At 43.2% G+C, this 27,313-nt stretch overlaps 1 protein-coding gene across 2 annotated transcripts in view; it reads right to left on the reverse strand.

The window, feature by feature from the left end:
- Positions 1–262: 262 nt before the first annotated feature.
- Positions 263–27,313, reverse strand: part of LOC138503699 (alpha-1,3-mannosyl-glycoprotein 4-beta-N-acetylglucosaminyltransferase C-like) — a 140,716-nt gene continuing 113,665 nt past the window's right edge. For both annotated transcript variants that reach the window (XM_069623628.1, XM_069623629.1), the window contains 2 exons: positions 18,935–19,085; positions 263–7,201 (listed from right to left, as the gene is read on the reverse strand). In XM_069623628.1, the coding sequence (XP_069479729.1) occupies positions 6,078–7,201; positions 18,935–19,085 (1,275 nt within the window). In that variant the 3' untranslated portion in view covers positions 263–6,077. The remainder of the gene's footprint in view (positions 7,202–18,934; positions 19,086–27,313) is intronic.

Genomic DNA, 27,313 nt, shown 5'->3' on the forward strand with positions numbered 1-27,313 from the left:
AAATATTCTGACCCAGTATGGATGTAAAATGTCCATAATAATGGTTTGTGATGCTGCAGAAGCCCATGTATAAGTGAAAAGCAAGTTAATTTCCAGTAAAAAATAGATGATGCATTTGCATTAGCAGACTGAGCAACACTTGACTTTCCATACTTTGTGGAATCTGCCGAAGCCAACAAACAAGCCTACAGTAAGGATCGGTGGAACCAGTGCACACTTGTCAAGTTCTCAGGTACCTTTTTTCACAACACAGCCCACACCATCACACCTGAAACTCTTTATTATATTATATTATACAAATGCCATAAAAATACCTTAAATCACAACAAAAGAGCAGCGTTCCAACCAGCAATTCTGTGGTTCGTTGAGAACAGATGTGGGCAATTGTGGCCCCATTTAGCTTTGCTATTGGCCAGATACCAGGTGAAGCTACATTAGTGCATGTGTACCTTTGCCGACTTATGCATCCCTCTTACGAACTCCTTCATATTTTAATACCAATGGAGCCTCAATTAAATAATGTAAACAAGGCACAACAATCAGATTTAGAGTGGGAAAGCCCAGAGCTCTAGAGCCCTTAACGAGAACTCTGCTTTAACTAGCAGAGCAAAGGAACAGAAATAAACATTGCTTTTCTGGTTGGCCGACTTCACGATTGACAACTGAATGTAGAGATAACACCTACTTTTTTTCAGCTGTGATTATGCTTAGCGTCACTTACAAGGCAATTTTGAATCCAAAGTACGTCAACATCAATTCTTCGGGAATACATAGGAGCTTTTGGCCCTCTTTCAGAGTACCACAGTGCATAAAAAAGCAGTAGGTAACGGCACGGCGGCCTGGTTTTTCAGTATGCCAAATTCATAGCTTGGAGCACATTAGGAGGAAATACCTCAGGGACTTGTATTACAGAAATGAAGGACTTTAAAATGCCATTAAGCAAATCTCGTAATTTGGCGGACGTGGCTGTCTTGCCTTTCTTACCAATGGTGATAACAGTACATCCATTTGGCAGTATTAGCACTCCTAATTCTGCTTTTAGCGGGAATGACCCATCTTGACTGGTTGCACACAGACATCAAATCTGCATACATTTCGCAATAGCCCAGCGGGAGCTAGCTACTAATGTTGTGTGTAACATGTTCTGTTCAAATGACTGCTGACTGGATATCTTTCACACACCATGTGTTACCTATCTGGCTTTAGGCTGTGTGTCTGTGCATGACCCATCCAGAGAACAGAGCAAGACTATGAAGTTCATGTTCCAATAATGCCAGCAATGCGATCTCACTTTGGTCTGGTTACAAACGCATGTGTATTTTGTATTTATTTGGTGATTACTACCAGATCCTGGGGTGGGAGGGCGGGTGGGTTTATTGATGTGGAGAGTGGGACGCATGGTACTATCTACTACCAGATCCTAGGTGTGTGTTGATTGATGTGGTGAGCAGGATGTGTGATGCTATCTGCTACTGGATGCTAGTCGGTTGATGAGGTGAGCATGATGTGTGGTGGTATGTACTTTTCTTCCTTCTCCTCTACCACTCCTGGCTATCTCACCTGCTCCTTTCTCCTCCTTTCCCCTGTTCACCCCATACAATGTTTGTAGACAAATCCAATCTAAGAAAGTCTTGTCAAAGCACATTCTCCCCTGCTCATCCAGATCCATCAAGGACCACATTGACACCCTTGTTCCAGCATTGGCTGATTTCTGCAATCACTCCTTTGCCACTGGAACTTTCCCCTCCTCCCTTAACCACTCTCTTGTGCACCGCCTTCTAAAGAAGGCCTTGGCCGATCCTTCCTCTCTGGCTAACTATCGCCTGATCTCCATCACTCTTTTCCTGGGCAAACTCCTGGAAAAGCTGGCCATCTCGCAGCTTAATCTACATACTTAATCTGCTAGTTGCCTCCAGGACCACCAGTCTTGCTTCAGAGCTACCAAAAGAACGGAAAATTCTCTCCTGAACTCCCGTGAAGACTTGCTCTCCAATCAGTACTATCCTTCAGTCCTCATTCTCCTCGTTCTATCCTCTGCTTTTGACACGGTCAACCATGCCATCCTGCTCAATCACCTCCGTAACAACCTTGGTATTAGTGATCAGGCCCTGGCCTGGTTGACCTCCTTTCTCACCGACCGACCCTCTCAGATCCAACTGGGACCTTTCCTCTCTTCTATCTTTCTCTATACTTGTGGTGTTCCCCATGGGTCTAACCTCTCTCCATGGCTGTTCGACCACTACCTGGCACCTCTTGCCCACTGCATCGCTACTTTCTGCTACAATTTTCAATGTTATGCAGATGACACTCAACTATCTTTCATGCTCCCCTTGACCACCTCTGCTTCTACTCATTCCAGACTGTCTGGCCGCAATTCTGCAATGGTGTGCTGCCAATGATCTCTGCTTTAATGACAGTAAGACTGAGAATCTCCTCATTGGGACACCCACTCCCTCCCTCCTTTCCTCTCTCTCTGGCTGCCCACTCTGGGCTCTCTTCCTGCTCCTTCCTGTGAGGCTAAGAACCTTCGTGTCATCTACGACTCCACCCTCTCCTTCTCTCCTCACATCTCTGACATATCGAAGAAGTCAAACTATCAGCTGCACCTCCTCAGATGTATTCTTCCTCTTCTCACTTTCACCCAGAAGCTCACTGTCTCCAGAGATCCGGTCCTCTCTAGGCTGAACTACTGCAACTGCCTCTTTCTAAATCTTCCTGCCTCTACGACCTTTACAACTTATTCAGAACAGGAGTGCAAGACCTTTCCTTGGCCGCAAGCCCAGGGACCGTATCCTCCAGCTCTGAAATCTCTTCACTGGCTCCCCGTGGCTGCAAGGATCAAGTTCAAGACCCTCTGCATCGTCCACAAGGCTTTCTGGTACCTGGGACTGCTCTACTTCCAACTTTCTCTTCCAAAACATCTTCCTTCTCGAGCTCTCTCCTCATCCACCTCCAACTCTCTGAGGGTCAGACGCTTCACCAAGCAGAGAATTTGGGGCATATCTAACTCGCTGGCAGGGGTCTCCCTCTGGAACAGCCTCCTTGCATATCTCAAACCTCAGCAGAACCACCTCTGGTTACATAAGCAACTCAAGACCTTCCTTTTCGCTTCCGATTTCTCTCTTCCTCTCCCCTTTGTCGTGCTTTGAAACACTTGTGTATGGGCGTGCTATAAATAAAATACCATATCAATATATCATATCCCCTGCTGATGCACCTGATGCTCATGGCACTGGTCACCTGGTCACCCTCTGAACTCGGGCCCAAGTTCCTGTATGTCCAGTTGCCCTCACACTGTGTCCGGGCTCCTCAGCACTTAAGGGTCGGTATCTGCAACCCTACAGTCCCTTCTCTCTGCACTTATGAGCCACCCGCTGGCTGCACTTGTGAGTTAACTGCACTTCCCCCTTTCCCTCCCCCCTGGAACTTTTCCCCTTCCCTCTTCCCCGCACTTGTGCGATCTGAATGACACAATGCCTAGTAAGATCGTTATTTTGTCATCTCTTTGTTTCCCCCTCCTTGTCTTGTCACGTCTAGAAACACTTGTGTAAAGGCGCGTTACAAATGCCACATCAAATCATATCATCATATCATATCATCCCAGGGGGGTGTTGATTAAGATGATGAGTGGGATGTGTGGTGCTATCTACTTCCAGATCCTAGGTGTGTGTTGATTGATGTGTTGAGCAGGATGTGCAATGGTATGTACTTCCAGATCCTGGGATGTGGTGATTGATGTGGAGAGTGGGATGTGTGGTGCTATCTACTACCAGATCCTAGGTGTGTGCCGATTGATGTGGTGAGCAGGATGTGTGGTGGTATGTACTTCCAGATCCTGGGGGTGTGTTGATTGAGGTGGCGAGTGGGATGTGTTGTGGTGGCGAGTGGGATGTGTTGTGGTATGGACTTCCAGATTCTGGGGGTGTGTTGATTAATGTGGTGAGTGGGATGTGTTGTGGTACGTACTTCCAGATCCTAGGTGTGTGTTGCTTGATCTGGCGAGCAAGATGTGTGGTGGTATGTACTTCCAGATCCCGGGGGTGTGTTGATTGAAGTGGCGGGTGGGATTTGTGGTGGTATGTAGTTCCAGATTCTGGTGGTGTGTTCCTTGACGTCGCCAGTGGGATGTGTGTTAGTATGCACTTCCAGATCCTGGCAGTGTGTGTAAAAAGGCTTGCCATGCATGTATTGAGGCATCCTCAGTTCTGCACTTGTGATAGTTCCTGTATTGCCTTCTACTGCACAGTCATTCTAATGATGTATCTCACTGCATTCTTCCCGTGTTGTGTATAATAATATATGGTTGTGCACTTTGACTCATTTTGAGAGTGGAGATAACACACAGGTACTAGCATTGATTTAGAGCTTATTTATCTAATTACTAGGCTCTGCTTTCGGATCTAATATGTGTTGCACTGCATTATCAGCTATTACGACAATTTACGCATCTAAAAACACAGTGATATTCTGATTGCGATCTTGGGTTCCAACGAGAACTACGTAATACATGAATCTAACGTTTGAAAGGGAAAAAACCTGACAACGAGTCAGCAGCCTTTGGTTCTCCTGATGTTGGGGAATACAATTCCAGCGATCCCTCACTATTGACCATGTTGGATCGGGATAATGTGAGCAGAGAGTCCGCCGTTCCCTGCCCAAAAACATGCAGCTCCTCAATGCCAATTTGTATTTGGTTGTGTGTTGTGCTTTCACTCTAAATCCATAATGTATTCTGCCAACGCAGGAATACTATAAAGTTATGTTCGTTTCTAATCTTAATACTATTTCATGATGACAGTTGCAGGAAGAGATCCATGTGGTCTTTAACCCCTTAACTGCTGAGCTTTAATCAAGTCAAAGAGTTTGCTCAATAAATGTATCTTCTCTGCAAGCTCCTGTGCTGTTTTATTTTATACATTGCAACCTGCACTGTTCGTTTTGCAACATGGTATTCCACCCTCTATCTCAATTCTTGTGTTTCTATATCACTTCTATTTCCCTTGCCTTAAAGCCTCATGCCCGACAACACTGTTAGGAGGACTAACGCTTATTCCAGAATTCCAGTCACCCCTACCTTGCATGTTCCTAAAGGAAGACTTCTGGAAATATTAACAAATGAACTACTCGTTTAGGACAACTCAATAATCTAATTTCAGACAGATTAGGAAAACAACAGCTATGCTAACACGTGATTGATCACAAGTGTGTGCTACTGAAGGTGACTGAAGACTGCAGAAAGAGGATGTGGTTTACTTGGAAGTGAGGGCGAACTCTTGCAGTTTCTTCTTAAGCATCATTTCGCACCTATTCATTAAACATTTGTGTGCAACTTGCAGTCAAAGGTTCGAATCCTGGGAAGACAGAATCAGTTCTTCATCTCTCTGAAGTTGATATGTTAAATGCCATTACATATTGCAAATACGCCCATAAATGTAGCGATAAGAAGCTGGTGGAATCCAGCATGACGCACTATATAAAAACGAGAAATTGCTATAATTGTATTTAGAACCTTAGGAAAGGGGCAGCCTGTACTGTACCTGTTCAGGCATATTGACTGCTTTTTGAAAGATTATGACCTTCCTACCTTCCATGATGCAGTATAGTATATACTCAGATCAGCTTCGATTCTCAGCTAGAACATTCTGTGCTGCTGCAGTCTTTTGGCCCATTATATGTGTGGTCCCACCCTACCTTAATGATGTCTGATTGTTCCATCCAGTGCAGCTTTCTTTAAATTTCACTTGCAACTTATCTTTCTCCCTATAGAGTTTGACACTGCATTGTAACACAGTGTGCTTTCTTTCCTGCAGTTAGGTGGGTAAAGTGTGTTTGATGTAGGGATGATGTGACTTGGCAGGCTGGAGCTATGCCAGAAGTAGTTAAGATTAACTCCAAACCTTCCGGCTATGACATTTTTGTTTGTCTTGATGAAGAGATGTATGCCTAGATATTGATACATTGGAGGGCTGCTGTACAGTGTCACTGAGAACAAGGTCACGGAATTGTACCAATCTTCCATTCATTTGTGTTCAGTATAAAATCTTATACATTCTGAAGTGACATCAATTCTCCAGTGCCTATATTCTCACATATTTAATAATTAGCCACTCTTTTTGAGGCGCTGTTACTTGTATTCTGATACAATCCACACGAGCTCCCAAAGAGCCATCCACGGGGCTGAGCTCAAAGCGGCCATTTTGAAAAGGACCCACATTATTGAACATCTTGCATGAGTTCAGGACTTCATCTCTCATTCTCCCAAACTGGACGTAGCCTGAATACAGGATATCTCCTGGGTACTCGGAGGCCCCAGTAGCAATGGTGATCTTTTTTATATCAACAGAAGCTTTGAAAAGGATAGTAAAAGACTTTCCAGCTTCGACGCTCTTTCCCCAGAAGTAGAGACTGCCACCCTGGCACACATTCACTGGGTCATATTGCTCATGCACTTCTAGGTTGGTGAAGCAGGATGCAGGAGGCAGGCTCTCACTGTTTATAGCCAATTCACTAAACTCATCATCCTTACTTTTCTTCTCAATGCTTTCAAATGAAGAAAAAGTCCCAATGTGCTGGAAGAGTGAGGGCTTTATTCTTATAATTTCCGGTTGGGCCTTGGATTGATGGAAATGTTCCAAAAGCCAGTCGCCTGGCATTTCATCGTAGAACATCAAAAGAAATCGGGCAAGTTTTGGAAGGTCTTCTGCGTGGTACAGCTTCCCAATATAGCCCAGTTTTGAATAGGTGATTGTCGTCCACGAAGAATCTCTGTTCACTAAGGAATTTTTGATAGCTGTCAGGAAGTTCTCGGCACAAACCACGTCATCTTCGAGCATTAAGTAGTATTCAGAAAGAGGCGCACAGAAATTGACCAGGAAGGCGAAGTCCACATTTTGCTTGGATCTGTACCTCACCCTGTCTTCTGAGTCCTGGAAGTTTCTTTTTAGGCCACTGAGTGGGGGATAAGCTTCCATAGAGCTGCAAATTACAATCAGGCTGCCGGCATCCACATGAGAGCGATATAGCCCTGCAATCTCATTGACGGCCTGCTTATTAACCGCTGGATCTGTATTTGCTAAATATATGACTAGCAGCATCTCTTCCCGTTCTGCAGCACTCGACAGACCGAAAATAGAGTGGATTGTGCCCATCAAATAATCTTGCATTTTCCTTTTAACACTTGATATGCCAATAGACAAGTATCCTTGAAAAGAAAAGAAAATGGTTATTAATAACACATCATCCAGATAGATAAACTCACCATTCAAAAGCACTAGTGCATAAGGTTAAAGTGTCCAAGTATCGAACTAGTACCTCTAATGGAAGCGCTGAACTTCTTTTGTAAAAATCACTTTGGTTAAACACAAAAAAAAACAAAAAAAAGTGTGCATATTTCTTTTTATTTAAATGCGTTGATATAAAGGCCATATTCTATGTTTGTTATGCAATATATCCTGCATCCTGCAATATCTGGATACTTTTTTATAATAGATTTTCTGATGACATAGATATTTTAACGGATGAATTTAGAATGAAAACGAGCAGCCTCGTAAGGAGTCAAAAGTGCATCAAAGGTAAATTTGAAAGAAAATGAAAGGGTATACTAATGCAATGAATGCCATGCCCTGGCATGGACCACTTGTCTATCTGTGCAAGTAGTGATTTCAGAGGAAGAGGGTTGAAGGAGTGCCCTGGGGAAGATTGAGTTGATTAGGGGTTGTGCCACTTACACGTACATAAAGGCAACAGCCATGACAACACTGTGATGGTTGTACTCTCTGTTCGTCTACAGACTTGGTAAAAGAATTGAACCGACACTGGTGGGAGTTCCTACAAGAAGTGAGATGATCCACAGCTGGCAGAACCTCAGATTTGAATTTGGAAAGCCTCACATGCCTGCTTACTCATTATTGGTCCTCATGGTGCCTGCACTGCCCCCAGAGTGCATCTATGTACCAACTCTCATTGCTGGGTCACACCTGTATTACATCTGGTATCATCATCATGGGAGGAATGCCTCTGTTCTGCTGGACTGGAAGGATAGCACTCTAGCTTCATTGATCATCCTTCTATAGCCTCCCTGCTTCTTGGATATCGAGGCTGCCAGTTTACTACACAGCAGATAACCTTGGAGCTAGAAGGGCCAGCACAACAAGACTACACTGCCCTTGACCATAGCAAAGCTGAGTCTTTTGCCAGCTATGGTCAAGGAAAGTTGAACTGTGAACACAAATTTCATAACCCAACTTTGGAGGCTTATCACCCAGGGCAAAAGGGGATGATTCCGTCGTGATGTACCTTCCTCATAGTTGTTGTGTTTGCAACTGAAACCTGGCTTTTGTCCAGATTCAGACATTCAGGCTTAGTTTGTTGGAGCGCCGCAGAGGGCATTGGAACATGGGGTGCCAAGTATTGCAGATCCACACAGAACCCAGGAAGCATGTCCCCTAAACCCAGATTTCTCCAATGTACTCCAATGTATTCTTGCTTAGCATTCAGACCACAGAAGTGGTTGAAGTCCAGCAATTATAACGATCTTCAGGTGGTCAAAGGAGCTCTGAATACATACAAAAAAGGTATCATATCTGCCAACCCAGTTCCTCCGAAAGCAGATAAACAATGGCGACAATCGTCCAAAGGTGCTCTTTGCTGCAATCAAAAACGTAGCCTTCTCCACCTCATGCTATACCTAGCTTTCCCCCCTCAATTACTATAGCCAATAAAATCATTTTTTAAGGGATAAAATTCAGTCAATTAGGCTTAACATTGATTCTCAGCTATCTACTCAACAAGCGTCTACTTTATGTCATGCTGTTGTAACAGTAAACTTGTCAAATCCTTCTTTGTTTTCCTTCTCCACAGTTTCTTCCGAAGTAGTTCCGAAACTCATCTTCAGTTCAAAACCTACCAATGTTAATTACGATCCCATTCCAGTCTATCTTGCTAGACAACATGTGCCACTATTGTGTGAGTCCTTTATGAATGCCTCTCTGACTCAATGATGTGTGATGCCTGAGCTTTAAAAGCCCTACCTTTCTCAATTGCTAAAAAACGAATCACTGGATCACAAGGTTTTGTCTAATGATCAACCAATTGCAGGCCTGCTTTGGCCCACTATGATTTTGGAAACATTTTTTGCGGTCCAATTACAAATCTTTATGGAGGCTAATGGTATCCTTCACACAAATCAATCTCGTTTTAGACATGGGCATGTTACCAAAACAGAGCTGTTGACCATCTGGGATGACATATTATTGGCCGCCAATGAAAGGGATATCAACATGCTGGGCATGCTTGACCTGTCAGCTGCTTTCGATAGTGCCGACTTTGATATCCCTATCTCAAGATTAGCTATGGCCGCAAAAGTTTCTGAGGACTCATTGAAATGGTTTGTCTCTTTTATCTCAGATCGCTATCGGCAAGAAAGGATGGGAACTTTTCTTTTGGATCCTCTTTTAATCAGATGTGGTGTGCCACAGGGATCTTCTCTCTCTCCCCACTACTGCTTAATGTCTACATTCAACCTCTCCTTACAAAAAATTCTCAATTTGACCTGAGCTATCACTCATATGTTGATGACACTCAAAATCTATGTCAGATAAAAAAATCTAAAGATGCCATATATCAAGTGTTAGGCTGTGCATGTAAAATTAAACATTAGATATTGGAGAACAAACCCCAACTGAACCCCTCCAAGATGCAGGTCATTGTTTTTTGTTTGAGGAAGCAACTTCCGTAACTGTATCCATTTGTCTTCTCCCTGGCAATCTTTGTCGTGCCAACGGTTTTCACGCTCAAGATAAAAAAATCTTGGCTGGCAAATACATTAATTGTAACCTTCAATCTTTAAATCTATCTACTTCCAACTGAGATTGCTAACACCTCTTCTGCCTCTGATTTATGGGCATTCCTAAAAATCAAGTACAATGCCTTCAAGTTGGCCAAAACTCAGCCATTAGGCCATTCCAATGTCAAAATTTCATAGAAGCTTTCACTGGCTCCCAGTTATTAATAGCTCATTAGAACATGGACCCAGGCTATTCAGATATTCAATATGTGCAGTAGGACAAAGGAGAAAACTAGTTCACACTCCCCGTTTCTACTTAATTTTGATTCATCATGTGCATTTATTTTGGATTTATGTCAAGTAAATTCGAAATAAGTATCTACAGCAATGAATTCTCTATTTTCCCAGAACACTTTGAAATCTTGTACTTTTCTTGTTCCCTCTCTCGTTTTTTCTTTTTGTACTCTGGGGCATTTTAGCACTATCCACCATACATTGGAGAACACATACGCTGGCTTTCATACTAGAAACTCAGTATTGGCAACTTTGTAATAGGCCACACTGGTTGGGCTATGTTTATGATTTTGATTGATTGCAATTTTTTTGTACTTCTGTCCAATTTGTCTCATTCATTAAATGAAATGAAATTGTATTGAAAGATGAAATGAAAGTATTTGTTCAGAATACATGATGCATTTCTCAAAATGAATTTGTCTGTGTGGAAATGCTGTCTTACAAATAGGAATGCAGACTTGCTTAAACTATTTCGACCACAAATGACAGGTCCAATTTTGGTTTTATGCCCGGGGCACCATTTGTAGTATTGTTTTGCTTTTTGTCCATAGCTCTTGAGCATCAGAGGACACCCTTCTAGTAAATGTGTCTGGCTCCCAGTTCAGCAGAGGGTCCTTTTAGAGACCCTCTGTTTGGTTTTTAAGTGCCTTCATGGCCAGGCCCTCCCTTACTTCTCAGCTAAAATCCCAATCTACCACCCAATGCGCACTCTTCGGTCTGCAAATCAAAATTTGCTGATGCAATGCGCATCTAAGTATGTTCGCTGCAGTCATAGACGCTTTTCCATTTTGGGCCCGCAAGCTTGGAACTCCCCACCAGCCGACTGTTGTGAGATCACTTACCTTATATTGTTCAGAAAAAAACTTGAAACCTAACTTTTTCTAAAATTATTTACTGATTCACAATTCATCTCAGCTTCGTGTGCTTATCATCTTATCATCTGCACCCAGATGCAGTCCCTGCTGGGTTCCTCGGAATGCAAGTTAGAAATCAACAATAACAATCCTTCCAAACCGTTAGCAAATAGACCCACATGGATTAATAGCTAATAACCAGAGTAGCCTGAAATCTTCATTAATTCAAGGAGTTGTGTTATGACATTGACGGACACCAGTATACACACGCATTTGGTTTCAAACCTCTCTGCTGAAAACAGAGCATGACTATCACTCTGCTCTGAATTGGGAGTCGATCAGGAAGAGGAAGAGTTACATGGTGCCCAGAGTTTACATAGATCATATGAGTAAAGTTCCTGGGCATTTAATGGCACTTTTTGACATAGTGTGCTAATAATTGGTCAAATGCTTAAACCTGCAGTTTGCAGACTAAATGCTAATTTAGTAGAAGTGGTTGATATTTCTGAGGGACAGCTGGCAACATGTGGGTAATAACTGACATTTGGAGGGAGCACCTGGGTACTGTGGCAAGCTAGAAGAAGGACTCGGACCAAAGGATATGTTTGTACATAGTTTTTATTTAAATTGAAAGAAAACATCTCCTGACCATCTGACCATTCTACTAAAAGGTTCACTTCCTAATAAAACGAAATTAAGGTGCTTGTATATAATCAAAATCAAAAGTAGTCCCTGGTCCAAACCTATTCACTAAGATGGCCCTACCACTTAGCAAAAAGTAACAGAAATTAGGTGTCATGCCCTGCACTCTTGATTATCCCCAAAGGTGCCTCTGGTTTTCCCACAAATCCCTCCTTGGTCTGGAGCCAATGGTTAGAAGTAAGCAACTGTTCTTCTCAAAGAAAACAGCTCTTGTCAGCCTATCAAAATGTCCTCAAAGGTTCCCAAAGTTCAAACAAAAAGTCGCAAGTACCTGGAAAAACGAAATATCCAAACTTCTTTATCCCTATTTCCCTTCCACCAACTTGGTTGATCTCTCTACACTTTGACCAATTTTCGGGTGCCTCAGTGCTCCCATGATATCTGTTTTTAACGCTGTCTATTGTGCCGCTGTGGCTCCTTTGGCTCCCTGAATCTAATATTGTACTTAGTTCTTTAGCTTGCCCATGACTCCTCTCTCCTTGTGGATCTCTTAGTTTTCGGGGGTCCCTGTAAACCTGCTGGAGGTTAGTGTTTTTCGGTCCTCTCGGGCTCCCGTTACCACTTGACTCATCTCGTTCTCTCCTGACACTCTGTTTATTACGCCCATGTGGTTCTGTTGGGTTCCCTAGGCCCAATATCTCAGGTATTTCTTTAGGGTTCCTATGACCCCCCCCTCTCTCCTTCTAACTCTCTTAGTTTTCTCGTCCCTGTGACCCTTCTCAAAGAACCTTGGATGGAGGTAGGGCAGTCCTTTCCTCTTCCTCGTTCATTCTCTCTTCTCTTCTCCTCCCTCTGACCTGGGCAACTCATGTACCTGCTGTTTTGCAGTGCTAGGTCCAGTGATGGTCTGTCTCATCAGTGATGGCAGTGTTCTTCACGGTTTGCCGCTCTTCTGTGCTGGGTGCTAGCAGTCTCCATGCTCTGCTCGTCTCAGCTCTCTCTATTGTTGACTCTCAGCTGTTTGCAGGACCCTGGCACACCATGTCTTGTACATGGCCGCGCCACTAGTTGCAGTTCACTCTGCACAGCATCTGACTCTCAGGCCCTGCACACTTCCTTGTCTGGCAGACGGTGTCTCCCTCAGACGTCCACATCCTTCTACACTGCAGCCGGCTCTGCTGATATGCATGGCTCCACCCCTTGCCGACGTTCTCACATCTGAGTCTTGCCTCAGATTTGGGTTTCTCCTCCTCCATTCAAGGGTAGTTGGCCCTTTATTCTTGGTTCGATATTCAAAAGGGGCATATAGTTTACCACAGGCTGTTGAAAGTTCAGCATTACCTTGAGCCAAAAACAAAGAGGTATTGTCAGTATTTCTTATTCCTGTATAGGCAGATAATATCTTAGGTATGGAGTTCACTATGGGAATAGGAGTCCTTTTCCCCTGAAGGGGAGTCACTCCCATTGAGGTCCTGCTTTCCCTAACCCCTAGGGAGGATTTTGCTGAGCAGGCACACCTCCCTAGACTCTAAGGAGGTGGCTTCCCCTATGGGAGAAGGGACGAATTCCCAGGATTCATCACAGTACGCACTGGCTATATGTGGAGTACGCACTGACTATACCCATTTATCGACAGACTCCTGATCTCCTCCACTTATGCACCCATGGTCTTTTTGGGAGACCTGAACAGGTGCAGAGGGAATAAGTTGGATAAAGAAGCCATTCAATTAGACTCTTCACTGGTTAGCATAGGTCTCGAAGTTCAAAACAACGAACCTACAAATACAAACAATAATATTCTTGACTGGATGGTGACAAGGACTCTTACAGCTAACAACATCTTAACTAATCCATGTATTTGTTCAGACCATTCCATTGTTACATTTAACATCAACAGCCCTCTCCCTTCACCCAAGCCCCCCAACCTTCTAAAAACAGTGACCGAGCGCAACTTTAAAAGAATTACACACCAGGAGCTACAGTCCTGCTTAAATAACATCATGTGTAAAATAACAGCTGATGATTCCGCCGACAGTATGGTCTCCGTCTTCTCAGAACTACTTACCGAAATGCTTGACCTATCAGCTTCTTTGAAAATGAAACAGGTCAGGGACAATCCTACACACCAATCCTGGTTCACTGTGGAGTTAATACTACTGAAAAAACATAAGCGTGCACTAGAAGCCCGCTGGCTTAAACAGCAATCCAAAGATACCAGGTCCTCTTGGAAGGAAGTCGATAATACATATAAATCTCTAATTTAGGAAACCAAGAAAAACTTCTTCAACACCCAAATTGAGTCCTCTTCCAACCATACTGGGAAGCTCTTTGAAATCTTGAAATCCCTAGAAAAACCTAAGGTCTCCCAGATCTCCTTCACTCACACTAACTCAGTTTGCTCTATAATTCAGACTGCCTTAGAGACAAAAATTGTGAATGCTCAACTCAAAATTGTAGCAGTCCAAGCTCTCAAACCCTCCCTAACGGAACATGATCACCCTCAAATAAAAGGCAAGGTATTTCAAGAATTCTCTTTCTCACATATGAATTTGGCTACAAAGTAAACAATGGATAGGTCTGTAACACTCTTACAATAAAATAGTGTATCATCAATTTGCCAAATGCCAACATGATCTTAGGTCCTTACATCCTGGGCAGAGCAAGAAAAATTGAACAATGGTCTCATTTTGGGCTCCACACGCCCGGTTCTGGGTCCCACGAATGGGAGTTACTGGGCCCTCCCAGGTCGGAATGGCCCAGTAAATCCCCTTTTGCGGGACCCAGACCCGGACCCAAGTTTGGAGGTAGCCATGTCGGTAATGACGGCATAGCTACCTCCAAACTAGTAATGATGCCCACTGTGTGTTTCAATGCATTTGTATATTTTTCTAGACATGGTGCAAACCATATTCAAACCAAATACAGTAGAGAGTTTTTAATAATGAAGTCTACAATTGGACATAGGTCCCACTCCATGCACAGACTAGCATTAGTTGCTCCAGGCTGTGTGCCATTAGCAACATAATTGAAGACACGTCAAAGCATTGGAGCCCAGATCATCACTTTATGCTTGTAAAAATCCATGGGGATTTTGTCTGGACCCGGTGCTTTCCCAGCCCCCCCCAATGCCTTAATTGCCACTTCAACTTCCCCTATTGAAATCACAAAGCCATCCCTTATGAACAAAGATGGACTGTCTATTTAATTACAAAGTAAGGGGATGTCCTTTAGGGCCCCGTAGAGGCTGCCAAAGTGGGATTCCAAAGAACAAGGCCTATGCAGGTTTGCAAGTCTTTGGGTTCATTCAATTCCTTCCCCACCACCAATTTCAAGAAGAAACATGAGTCTACAAATGCGCCGATGGTAAGCCATGTTCAGCGCTGTTACCGCTGGCGGTAATAGCTCCAAAAAGCCCCACAGAGTCCTATGGACTATAAAAATGGGGATTAACAGTGCCACCTTAACTCATGAGCCGGCGCAAATTGTGCCGGATTGAATTGCAGTAACGCTATTAGCGTTGCGCCCCAATGTATTAACCCCAAAAGGATGAAAGACTGAAGGAAGGGTAAAAAGCTGAGAAGGCCCTGTGATGGGATTCGGACCTATAGAGTGCAGGCCGGCCCTATGTCAGAGACCAGTGATTTACTTGCAAGCCATCCACACTTACAGTGTACCTGGCCATTAGTGTAAGAGAATGTAATGAAATGGGCATTTACACTGTGCCTGTGATCACCATAATGGTCTCCAGTCCTGGGGCTTGCCTGAGTGGATATGCCATACTCTACCTATGCCTTGTACCTGGGTTTTCCTCTTTCAATCTGTGGTGGGATGATGAGAAGGGGTGTTGAGAGGGAGGTAGAGAAAATGATTGGCAAGCACACAGTAGGAGGTAGGTGAGATATGTTGTTTTCTTTCTGTTGTTATGTTTTGTTGAGAAATATTTGTAAAGCGCAACGTTCACCATCTCTGTGGGTTCTTAGCACTAAGCATTTACACAGAGGTGAGAGCATATATTTTCCAGCCAGCGGCTGGAAGCCGTAAGAGAATATTTCCCCAGGGCTAGCAGGCACAGCTTTAGTACATTCCCCACGCCCTAAAACATGGTGGGCCTCATTATGACCTCGGCGGTAGCCATGCCGCTATTGGCGGCATGGCTGCTGCCGAAATCGCCTCCGGGTTCCCAGAATGAGGTTACCAGTCGTGCTTACCGTGTCCCGCGAGGGGACCTCGTAATGTGGCGGAATGGGTTTAACGGGTCCGCATCCTTTTGCGGCACCCGTTAACCCGTTCCGCCAGGGTCGTAATGAGGCCCACCGTGTATGTCTATGTTTTCTTCATATGATTTCATAGGGGTAAGGTCCGACCAAAGAATTGTCCACAATTAAAACTTTTCCCACTTTTCCTTATCTGGCCCTTCCTCCTTTTCAAATGCATGAACGGCCATGAACAGCAAGGTTCTATGGGCAGGAAAGCTTGGTAGAAATACTGGTAATCTCATATGAGGGTGGGCTTTGAGCTCTGGCTCTTCTTGAATAAATGCCTTGGGTTGGGCTGCCATTAAGTTCTTGAGGCCTGCTAGGACCTTTATTGGGATGGTTACATTGGTGGGTGTGATGTAGGATTCCTCTTGGGGTGATGTGGGGCTCTTCTGGCAATTAATCTGCAAGATTCAGCCTTTTTTACCCTTCTCAGCCTTGTCTGTAGTTACTTCATCCCCTACATCAGGGCTGCAGGGAGATTTTGTAACCAACATTGTTGTGATATATGATCACCAGCTCTACTGTGTGTTTTCTTTTTATGTTTGGATCTCTTATTCATAAGTTGCCTAATTGTCATATCTGTCAATGCCTTATTTCTGTTGGGGTAGAGTTGGAGCGACCAGCAGCATATTCCCCTGGTTGGGGGAGCCCGGACCTTCTGTAAAGATGATGTGGCTGGACATTTCCAGAGGCACAAGCTATTCATGCAAAACAATCTTCTCATTCACTTTTAGAATTCTACATCACAGGGTTTCCTATAGGTAATAAATAACCGGACTGTTAATGCTGATATGGAGCAAGATAGCAAGAAAAGGTGGGACATGGAACGCTATAGAGGGGAAATAGATGATAGCAACATCAAGAACTGAAAAGCAAAAGATAAAACGACATGTAGAAAAGAAAATTGCTGGAGAGGCAAAGGAAAAAAGTGAAGAAGAAAGTGAAAAAGAACATGAGAGAGGTACAGGGAAAGAAAGCAGGCAAGTAAGAAGGGAGGCAAAATGGAATAGAGGAGGAAGAACGAACACAGATGGGAAGGAATGGAAAGATGAGATGTTAACAAAAGTAGGGAAAGGGGGTATTGAATGAAAGGGTTGGTGGATGAAAGATAAAAAGGATGAATAAAGAGAGGGTTGATGGATGGTTAAAGGGAGAATGGTGGAGAGGGAAGTACAGCTCCCAACCCGGCAGTGAAATGAAGGACCTACAGTGGGAACCGTTCCTGTTCTAATTAGGCTTCCATGCTTTGTGGGCACCAGTGTGATTCCAAGCAGGCATTCATCTGTATTAAGTGCCATGAAGGGGCTTGCTCCTTTTCCTCTTTCACCCTATCTTGTAGGAATTCCCCTACATTTATACATCACTTTGGTAGGCACATCCTGGGAACTTCCAAAGGTCAGCCACATTTCATTTCCTAGTGATGGTCACTCCATCTTTTACGATTATATTACACATATCTACATATGCTCAAACTACGCAATCATTGTGCATCAGCATTTCCTAAGAGTCTAGTCGCAAATGGCTTGCTCCTCTTATTGTGAATTAGTCAAGGTCCTTAGCACACCGCAGTTTGTGACTCTTAATGGCTGCAAATCAATTTGAGACAGCAACTCAATTTTGTGATTTTCCTCCACTGTCTCTGCACACGGCAATTCCTGCCCTTCTCTCTTTCATTCATCACGGGTTCTGGTCAAGAGGCTATGAATAGGGTCTTACTGTCGAGCCAACATTTTGAATTTCAAACTGTGATTTTGAGGGAGGGTGATCTTTTGGAGGATCTGACCTATCCACAAAGGTGTTGGGTTGTTAGAGCAGCCCTCTCAGCGAAGGAAATCATTCTAAGGGATTGAAAGAGTATTGTTTTTTTTCCATCTAAGTCAGTTTGGATAGAGGAAGTGTGCAAAGTGTCACTGTTGAAAAGGGTAATTGTATGTATTCAAAAGAAGATGAATTTGTATGAGGGGATCTGGGGGAGGTTTTTGGAACTGGTTTGATGTACTTTGAACTGCGCTGTTTACCAGGCCTGTTTGTCTGTTATTTTATTGTAAAAATAGGACCAAGTCCGGTCAGGGGTCTGTGTGCAGAGACAGAGTGCCCTGCGGAACAGACATACCTGAGAGTCTCCCATGCAGCCCTGCTTGCTTTCCCTCCCCATGCACAGTCCTGGTGCTGTGTGTTGCTCTGCCATCTGTCAGTGTTCCCCTTCAGCGCTGACAACAGTTAGTGCTATAGAGGTGGCAGATGGGTAATGGCTGTGACAGTGACAGGCAGGGATACAGTGCCTTGTAAGCGAAATATTGCAGACAGGAGTTTGAAACTTCAACATACAGCAGTGTGTCTGTAGTCCCTGCCTGCTTATTTTCTCATAAACTCCTCAGCAAAGGAGAGAAAGCACACTGAGGGTCCGTGAGCTGAGCAGCCTTTTGCCACCGACATTGCAAACCATGTCAGAAAACCCTACATATAAGAAGGGTTTGAGGGTACCACCCATGTGGCCAAAGCAGACTGCATTTTCAGGTTGGATATGATACCACATTTTACACTGGTAAATATGGAGCAGGTAAGTGGGATGGTGGAAATAGGAGTGGGGCAGGTGGTAAGGGTGAGGGGGGTGGGGGGGCATGCTAGAACCTGGTATTGAGGAGACGAAAATGCCATGTTAAAATGTGCTGATGTCCTAGGCGTCCAGATGGGATAGATATGGTAATGAAAGCATTCCGATTGGCTCGTAGTCAATAACAGCAATATTACATAGTTATACCTACAGCCGAGGGCAGCGTGCGTGATTGAATTCCCATTTCCTGAATAAAAGGCCAACAAGATATATACATTGTCAGTTAGGTAATCGTTTACAGGTGTGTTTATCTAACCCTGAGAAAAATTCAAGTTATACTGAATGTTGGGGAAAAAAATAATCAATTTGTTTTGTTTTATATGGCTGTCTAAGGAAAGAGTTAAAGAAAGGAAACACAAATAAATTAGCAAAACACGGCAGGCATGACCAGGGACATAAACCAGATTCACAATATTACATTGCATTCTGCAGCTCCTAGTCCCGATAAATACATGCATATTCACATTCCAGAAGGATGAATACTCACTTTTCTTGGTGGGAGGAGTTCCCAACAAATATTCATATGGAATAGGTAGAGCGTCAGTCATTTCTTTCACAGAAAACGGGTGCAATTGTTGTTTGGGTAATTCTTTTAAATTCAATTTAGCTTGTGCAAACTCATCCTGTACAGATGAAACCTTAGGCAAAAAATACAATACACATCTCAATAAAGTGTTATACAGTAAAGTAGTTCAAATCACGTGATACTGATTTTCTTAGTGCCAATGTTAAAATCATGACAAAATGCCACCAGCTGATTGGAATAGGATGCTGCTTAAATTCCAAGACATCTATAATCTGGAAGATGTACTCAGGGCACATTATTCGATGTCCTTAAACAAGATGTTCTTATAAGTGAATTTTCGCATATACCATTTCATAAAACCTCATTGCATCAGTAAAATAAACATAAACATCTGATACCTCCCAAAAAATAAACACCATTCACAAAAACTAATATAGCCCCATTAAAGATCTGAAAAACGTTAGTTAATACCTTCTATTCATTCATTCAGGATCTTGCATGCACTGCACTTTGAATTTACATCTACTGCAGTAGACGGCCCTGCGGTCGTTTTAACGTGGTTTGGTATTAATCAATTGTGTCTCATGAGTTTTAAAGCTTTTACTTTTCACTTGCACTTTCTATAAAAATAAATGTATTACGGTGTCTTGGGCAACTGTTTACCTATTTACTGGTCTTCTGACCTTTAGACATATTCTGCACTGCAGTCAACATTTTAGTTTCAATTCGTTTCTGACATGCCTTTCTGACATGCGGTTTTGACACATGGAGACTGCATCTCCCATTAATTGCTGGGGTTTCTGCGAATCCTGCATCAGCAGGAGATCCCTTTAGGCTTAACTGACTCGCGCCAGTGCTTAGGGCTGGTTAGGCTGGTTGAGCAGGCTAGCTTGCTGGTAAAAGGTGTTTTCTCTGCCTGCCCCCGGTAAACGTATGGTGAATGTAAACGCCCTTGCTTTGAACTTACCTTTAGGCCTGGGAACCAAACTTTCACTTTCCTTTATCTCGCCCAGGCATGTCATTCAGTGTATCTCGAGTTGCACCTGTTTTTGATAAATCTCTAAATATGGCACACCTGGATTTTGCGAAATTCCCTGGGAGCTCTGATTACTTGATGGGGCATGCTCAACTTTGTTGCCTATTAGTACCCGGCAGGGGAATGGGAGGGGTGGAGTAAGGGGTGGCAGCCTCGCAACCAATGAGGAGGATTGGAATGGGGGAATTACCACATGGTACTCCCCTGTTCCGAGCCTCCTCGCGGCTGGAGGCTGCCATCTTCCCTCGCTGGGGAATCAGGTAAGTGCTCCGCTCCCCCAACCCCTCCACAGAGTTCCCTTCCCTGCACTTACCTGCTTTTGTGCTCCACTTCGGGAGCGGACAAGATGGAAACACTTCTGTCTCCAGTGCATCCGCTCCCGATCTGCGACACGCTGCCATGGAAAGGAAGAAGGGACTACACGTCTTTTCCATGGCGGCCATTTTTGTGTTTACTCTTTTTCTTATTTTTGTAATGCCGCCATGGAAATATAGATGGGACTGTGTCCCTTCTCCTGTTTCAATGGTGGCCATTTTATTATTCACTTTTTTTTTACTATTTACAATAGCCACCATGGAATGGGAGAATGCACTATGTTCGCCCCCTTCCATAGCAGCAATTTTCTAAAAAATATGTTTTATGTTGTGAAAGCCGGAGTGTTTACGAGCTGGGGCACTAATAGCAATACGCCCCTCGCAGTTTGGGGGAGATGACCACTTCTGGTAATGCCCCGGGGCCTTCTTTAAGGCCCTTGCTTCGCTCTAACCTGTAAGTATGGGCCTCAGGGCATTACCTGAAGTGGTAATGCATCCCCCTTCTCGGGGCTTATTGCTTAAGTATATCCATAAACGTGCATGTAGGAAGTAGATAATTCTTTCGCTTATATGAATTTATCAATGAAATCCACACATAATAATATTCATGTGCCATGGGCTAAATAACTATATGAATATTAAGAAAAGCAATTACTTACATAGCAACGAAGCAGTGCCTAAAATAGCTCATAGGCAAACAACCTACCCACATAAATGATGCTCCTTTATTTGGCTAGTTCATGTACTTCCAGAGTCTAAGTGTCCCTGGAAACTCAACTCATATTTGTATTTGAATTTGTATTTTATTGAATTTATATAGCCCTTTACTCCAAAGTGCTTTACATGAGAACAAGAAACATACAGCAAGCATAAGATGACAATTGAATCACAACTCGAAAACAGTATAAAGAACAATTTACAATATTGCAGAGGTGGGGAGGGAGTAGGGAGTAGGGAGGGGCAGAGGTGTGCACGGGAATAGTAGATGTTAGTGGAGGTACGAGTGGGAGTAAGAGGGAATGCAAGAATGTGTGAGGAAGAAGAGAGGAAAACATAAGACTAGAAGAGAGCAGGGGGTAGGGAGGAAGGAGGTAGCTATGATGGAGGGGGTAAGGAAGAGCAGGAGTAAGAGGTGAGAAGAGTGGGGTAGGGAGACGAAGGAGAGGAAACGCAAGGTTTTAGGGAGGTGAGTGAAAGAGATAAGATTTTAGAGAAGAGCGAAAGGAAGGGTAGGAGGGAGAAGAGCGGGTGTGAAGGGGGAGGCGGTTCCAGTGGAAGGGAGCAAGGAGTTGGAGCCAAGCTGGTTCTAAGGATGTTTCTTCTGTACCTTCTGATTTGCTAAATGAATTGTTTAGGTCTCTGGAAGGCAAGGAGAACCAGGGTGTTAATGTCATAAAATCTGTAGTTGATGTATTAAAGTGGGCTCTTATCAATGTTCACTCCGTCCACTCCATAGAAACATTTTGACCTAATTGGAGATTCCAATCTGGTTATGCTGACAATCACGTAAACTTAGCTTCAGGATTTGTTAGGGCCAGGATTGCAGCATCTCTTCCGTTAGGTTATTCTATGATTACGGGTAACAGATTGGAAGGCAGAAGTGGGGCAGTCAATCTTAGCCATGAAAATAGTATGAAGATCTTTTGGTTTGCCGAATTAAAACCTCAAACTGTGAGTTTTTACATCTCAGTATAACAATAGAATAGCAATGCACTCTTGAAGTTGTTACTGTCTATCGGCCCCAAAATAAGATACTTTGTTTGATGATGATCTGATTAATTACTTCAATCCTTTGTTGAAATTGCCTTCCCCTTTTCTGCTTTTAGGGGATTTTCATTGTGACCTCAAGCTGAATCTTAGTCGTTTAGGTTCAACCAGTCTGGACTTGCATTATAAGCGTATCACAGGCAAATTTTGGATTGGGCATTTCGGCATAACCATACTTAGATGGGTCAATTCTCTAGGTGGGTGCATTGGACAGATCATGTTATTGTTTTTTTTTTATACCTTGCCTTCCACCTTTAAAGGCAGGACAAAGCACGACTCTTTCAATCTCTTACTGAGACAAAAGAAAGTTGAACGCTAACAATCTTTACCGTATTTCAAGAAATTTTAACAATTAAAGGCCAACTATGACTCAGTTGACACTTTGGTGAGCAAACATAACAATAATATCTGCCAAACTATAGATAAAGGGACTAAATTGAAAACTAAACTCATTCATGTTAAACATCTAGGCAATTTATGGTTTAATTAAGAGCTTTCCATCTTGAAAAACCCTATAAGAAGGCTGGAACACATATGGAGACGTGATCCCTGTCCAGATAATTGTCTTTCTCTTAAATGTTTATGAGCCAAATACAAAAGAGCGATTTTGGTGGCCAAATGTAAATATTTAGCTGATGAAATTAACCAAGCAGCTTATTCCTCAAAATCTTTACAATTTTAGAGGAACACAGAAATCCTGTTGTCAAAACCGATAACTATCATGTTACTATTGAATGCTGCATTGATTTACAATCCGTTTCTATGCATGAGATACACATTATACATACTGACATTGATATCTATTCTATTTGGTCTGAGAATCAGGTTCCAGATAGCACTCACACCTTACTTCATAATCTTCCCAAGCATGTTCAGAAAGTATCACCTCCTTTATTTGTAAGAAAATAACTTGGAGCCTAAACCCCACTAATTACCATGGGGAGCTATGCCAGTGTCAAGTAGTCAAGGAATGTGCAGAGTCATTGTCTAACAATAGTATGTTGTGTTATCAAAACTTCCTTCAGTGAAGCAATGATTCCTAAAAGCCTAATGGGTTCATGGATCACGCCTCTTTTAATGATGCCCGCACTGGACCAAAAGATCTTCAGTAATTATAGACCAGTAACCAACCGCCCTTTTCTCTTAAAAATCCTACATAAAGCGGCAAAAATACAACTCCAAGAACACCTTGAATCCTATCTTATACTTGGAGATAAGCAATCCAGCTTTCGTCCAGGGAGAAGCACCGAAGGGATGCTGCTTGACATCACGAATACCCTTCTTAAATTATATGATGAAGGGGATGTTGAAGCTGTTGGACCTTTCCACAGTATTTGGCACACTAGATCAACAGGTCTTATTAAAACACATAAAGGAGGTTGCTTCAGTCTCATATTTAGCGTGAGACAGGTTTTGCAGGGTGATCATTAGAGATCTTTGTTGATATGCAGAGACCCTGACCTGCGGTGTACCCAGGATTGTGAATCTCTCCTTTGTCATTTCATATTCATGTTAAACCTTTACACAACCTTTTGATGGATATTGGCGTGGATTTTTAAAACTAAGCTAATGATTCTGAAATAGTGTTATCTGCAGTTCAAGAAACTACTTCTCCCATCTCAGACATATTGAAGGTGGTAGGCAAGTGCAAGAATGGTAATGGTATTGATTCTTCTGCTGTGATTGGCTCTAGGCAGATCCCTATACTCACCCCGCAAGTAAGAGTAAGTCATTATTTACGGCTTACTTAAAACCAAAATCTAAAGCCACCCTTGCTGAGTCCTCGGACTTATCCTCGGTTTCGGTATGTAACTCTTCCACTTCAGTGCCCTCTTCGGCCCTGGTGGCCTTGCAACCAACTGCACCCATCTTTATTCCATCCACCCTAGTGCTGCGTGTGGTAGTGGGGGAACCTTTAAATTGTTGCACTATGGAAGAAAGGAGGAGGATTACATCAATGCCTCCCCGCCCTCTTAGCACGCAAATTAATCATCCTCAAGCCCTGAAAGGCCCCAATAGGGCCTCCTTGTTCAAGTTACCTTTGAAGGAGGAGGCCAGGGTTTTTGATCAGCAGTTTGATTTGTCTTGGCTAGGAGTTCACCCAGGGAATGACTTATTCCACTTGTGCCTCAAGCATACCTTTAAGGTTAAGGAGTTCTATCCCCTAAACCATCAATACATCTTAGAACTATTTAGAGAAAGTCCTACCTTACAATTATTAACATCGAAAGACATTGCCAGAATGTTCTGCCTTGATTTTAGACAGGTGGATATGGTAAAGGTGGGTTTTTACTCTCAGTTAATAAAAAATATTATGGCTGAATCATCACGTTTGTTAAACCTGGGCTATCTGCTGACTGAAGAGTGTGTGGATGTAATATCTAATTTGCCAACTGTAAGCGGAAGTGGTGGGCCAGACTGTAATCCTCATGAACCTGTAATTATCAGTGTAAAATTGGATACTTCAAATATAAAAGGCACAGGTCCTGCCCGCTCTGAGAAGCGTTCGCTGGCCTACGACTGGTCACACATTATTAACTCCCTGCATGAGCATACCTCTCTACCAAGGGGTTCAAACAGAAATAACCCCATGAGGTTCCTTTCATAAAATACACGCAGGTTTAACCACCTCCGCAACAATGTCATATGGAAATCAGCGGATTTGATTTGTTTGCAAGAAACATTTATGCTGGCTACCCCACTTGTAGATGGTTTTCCATTATGTATGAACCCACAAGGAAAGGTCCAAGAGGAAGGCCTGCTGGAGGCCTGATTAGTGCCTGGCGGGTCTCCCCTTGTTCAAATGTGGAAAAAATTGTTCAGGTCGTCCTGATATTCTGGGTATCAAAAGAATATGGTGGGACTTGCTTGAATTTGCTCAGAGGTTCTTAACAGTGCTGAATGTTTATTAAAATCCCGCTGTGACATCTATGGTAGATTTCTTGTTGACTATCACTGAGGCTATATTGAATCACACTGTGCATCTAACAACGCAGGCATAGTCATCATGTGGGATTTAAATTCAGAGTGCATAGATGGCCGACGGTATGATTTGAGTGCTAATCGAGAGCACTCCATGTTAGCAAGAGAAATAGGGTTTCTCTTTTGTTGTCCTTTGGACTCATGTGATTTGAAACTTCTCAGCGGCAACATTAGGGGTGACACGTCACCTAACTACACATAGTCGAATGGCACACATAGTTCTACCCTGGATTATATATTTTCTTCTAGTGACTTGTATTCTAGTTTCGACTCTTTAGAGGTAACACATAGCTCATGCAGTGATCATTCGCAGTTGTATTCCCTCCTGGAAGGGGCCTGTGTACCGGTTCCTTTGGCACAGGCACTGGACCCAATTGCAGTCAGACCTAGAGATCATGCCCTTTGATGGTGCCCGAAGCTTGCATTGCATTATAATGGTAAGGTGTCTCAAAACCTATCGGAGGGTGCTTTTCTTCTAATGTCTCCCCAGACTTTTGGTCCACATATGCAGGACTTACTTCAATGGTTAATCCCACTGAAAAGAATAAGCGGGACATTAAAGGTCTGGATCTAACTCACAAATTTGATATATATGGGTGAGTTTCAAGAAGAAGAAATTAAGAAGGGATATCTCAAATGAAAGTAAACTTGGTAGTTCCGCTATTATGATAACAACAAAAAAACTAAAGCAAGCGTATAGTAACTGGTTGAAAGGTTATAGGCACTTACTGCTTCAAAAAGAATCAGAATGTATGCAACTGCACTTGGGTCCAGAGATTCAGCGCATTTTGGGAAATTATTAAGAGGGGACTGTGTTCAAACATCTTTGCAACTGCAGCCAATAGCAGGTTTCCTCTGGGAGACTTATTTCAGAAACCTGTATGCTTCCCAGTCCATGGTGGCGGCTTGCTCCACGGAGGGTGGAGTGGGACTTAATGATACCCATCCTGGGAAATCTTGGACATAGACATTGAGGGGATTCTCGCAACCATTAAAAGGGCAAAATCCTCTAATGCCTTGGTCCACATGGGCTTTCAAATTTAACTTTAAAATCAGCTCCCCAATTGCGGTCGGCGGTCTTGTAAATATTGTTTCAGAATATCTTAGTGACTCATCAGTTTCCCCAGACTTGTAAGGAGGCTATAGTTGTCATGATCTTCAAAAAGGGAGATCGATTGGATCCTTTGATTTATCACCCTATCTCCATTTTGGATGCCCCCTATAAAATCTTCTCATGCTTTATTTTGCGGGCTCTTGAACGCTGGGCTGAGGACAGCACACTGGACCAAAATCAGTCAGGTTTTTTAAAGGGTACAGGTACTTCTCTGAATTCCCAATTGATACAGCTTTTGTCTAATCAGGCAGTTCAGACTAAACGTAGCTTGTACTTGGCCTTTTTATTTATCTGTAAGGCCTTTAATTGTGTTGATGGCTGTAGGCTATGGGAGATGTTAAGGGCATGGGGCTGCCTGTAATCATTGGTCAGTATTCTGGCGCATTTGCACTTAGACATTAAACTAAAAGTTAGGCTGGATTAAAGCGGCTTGTACTCTGGTTGGATCTATGCTGAACGCGGCTTACGCCAGGGGTGTGTGCTAGTCCTATTCCTATTCAATTTTTATATTATCGGCATTGGGCAGCTTTAGCTGCTATTGTGGTAAACCCCCCCCCCCTAGATTGGGTGCTTTGAAGTTACACTACCTCTTAAATGCTGAAGACCTGAGATTGGAGAAAGTGCGTGAATTCAGGTATCTTGGGGTTTTTCTCAAGGCCAAAAGGTCTTTGGCCTTTGCCAACCAGGATCCTAAGCTTGAAGAAATTACTGCAGCAAGCCAGCTTCGGGTACTTGACAGAAAATACGGGCCCTTTTCCTTACTCGCGGCCATGAAAATGTGTTGGTCCCTAAATTGGTCTATGGGGCCAAGGTACGGGAAGAGGGTTTGGCTTGGTCTAAACTTGAGTACTTCATTTGGAAGTGAGTGTTGTCACTTCCCATAGGCACTCAGTTCCCAGCTGTCCAACACATCCTAGGCCTTGTATCTCTAAAGGCAAACATTATTTGGAGCAGAGTTATATTACTGAGTATTCTGTTTCCTCCAGCTTTTACTCTTTTCGAGCAATTGAACGTCCTTTTTAAACAGGGCTATTGTGGCTCACTGAATGTATGGACGAACAGTGTGTTAAGTATTTTGGAGGAAAATGGTATGTTGATTGAGGACCTAGAGCACATGCCTGGTAAGG

The sequence above is a fragment of the Ambystoma mexicanum genome, chromosome 11 (genome assembly GCF_040938575.1).
Source record: "Ambystoma mexicanum isolate Mex_15411 chromosome 11, UKY_AmexF1_1, whole genome shotgun sequence".
Lineage (NCBI taxonomy): Eukaryota > Metazoa > Chordata > Amphibia > Caudata > Ambystomatidae > Ambystoma > Ambystoma mexicanum.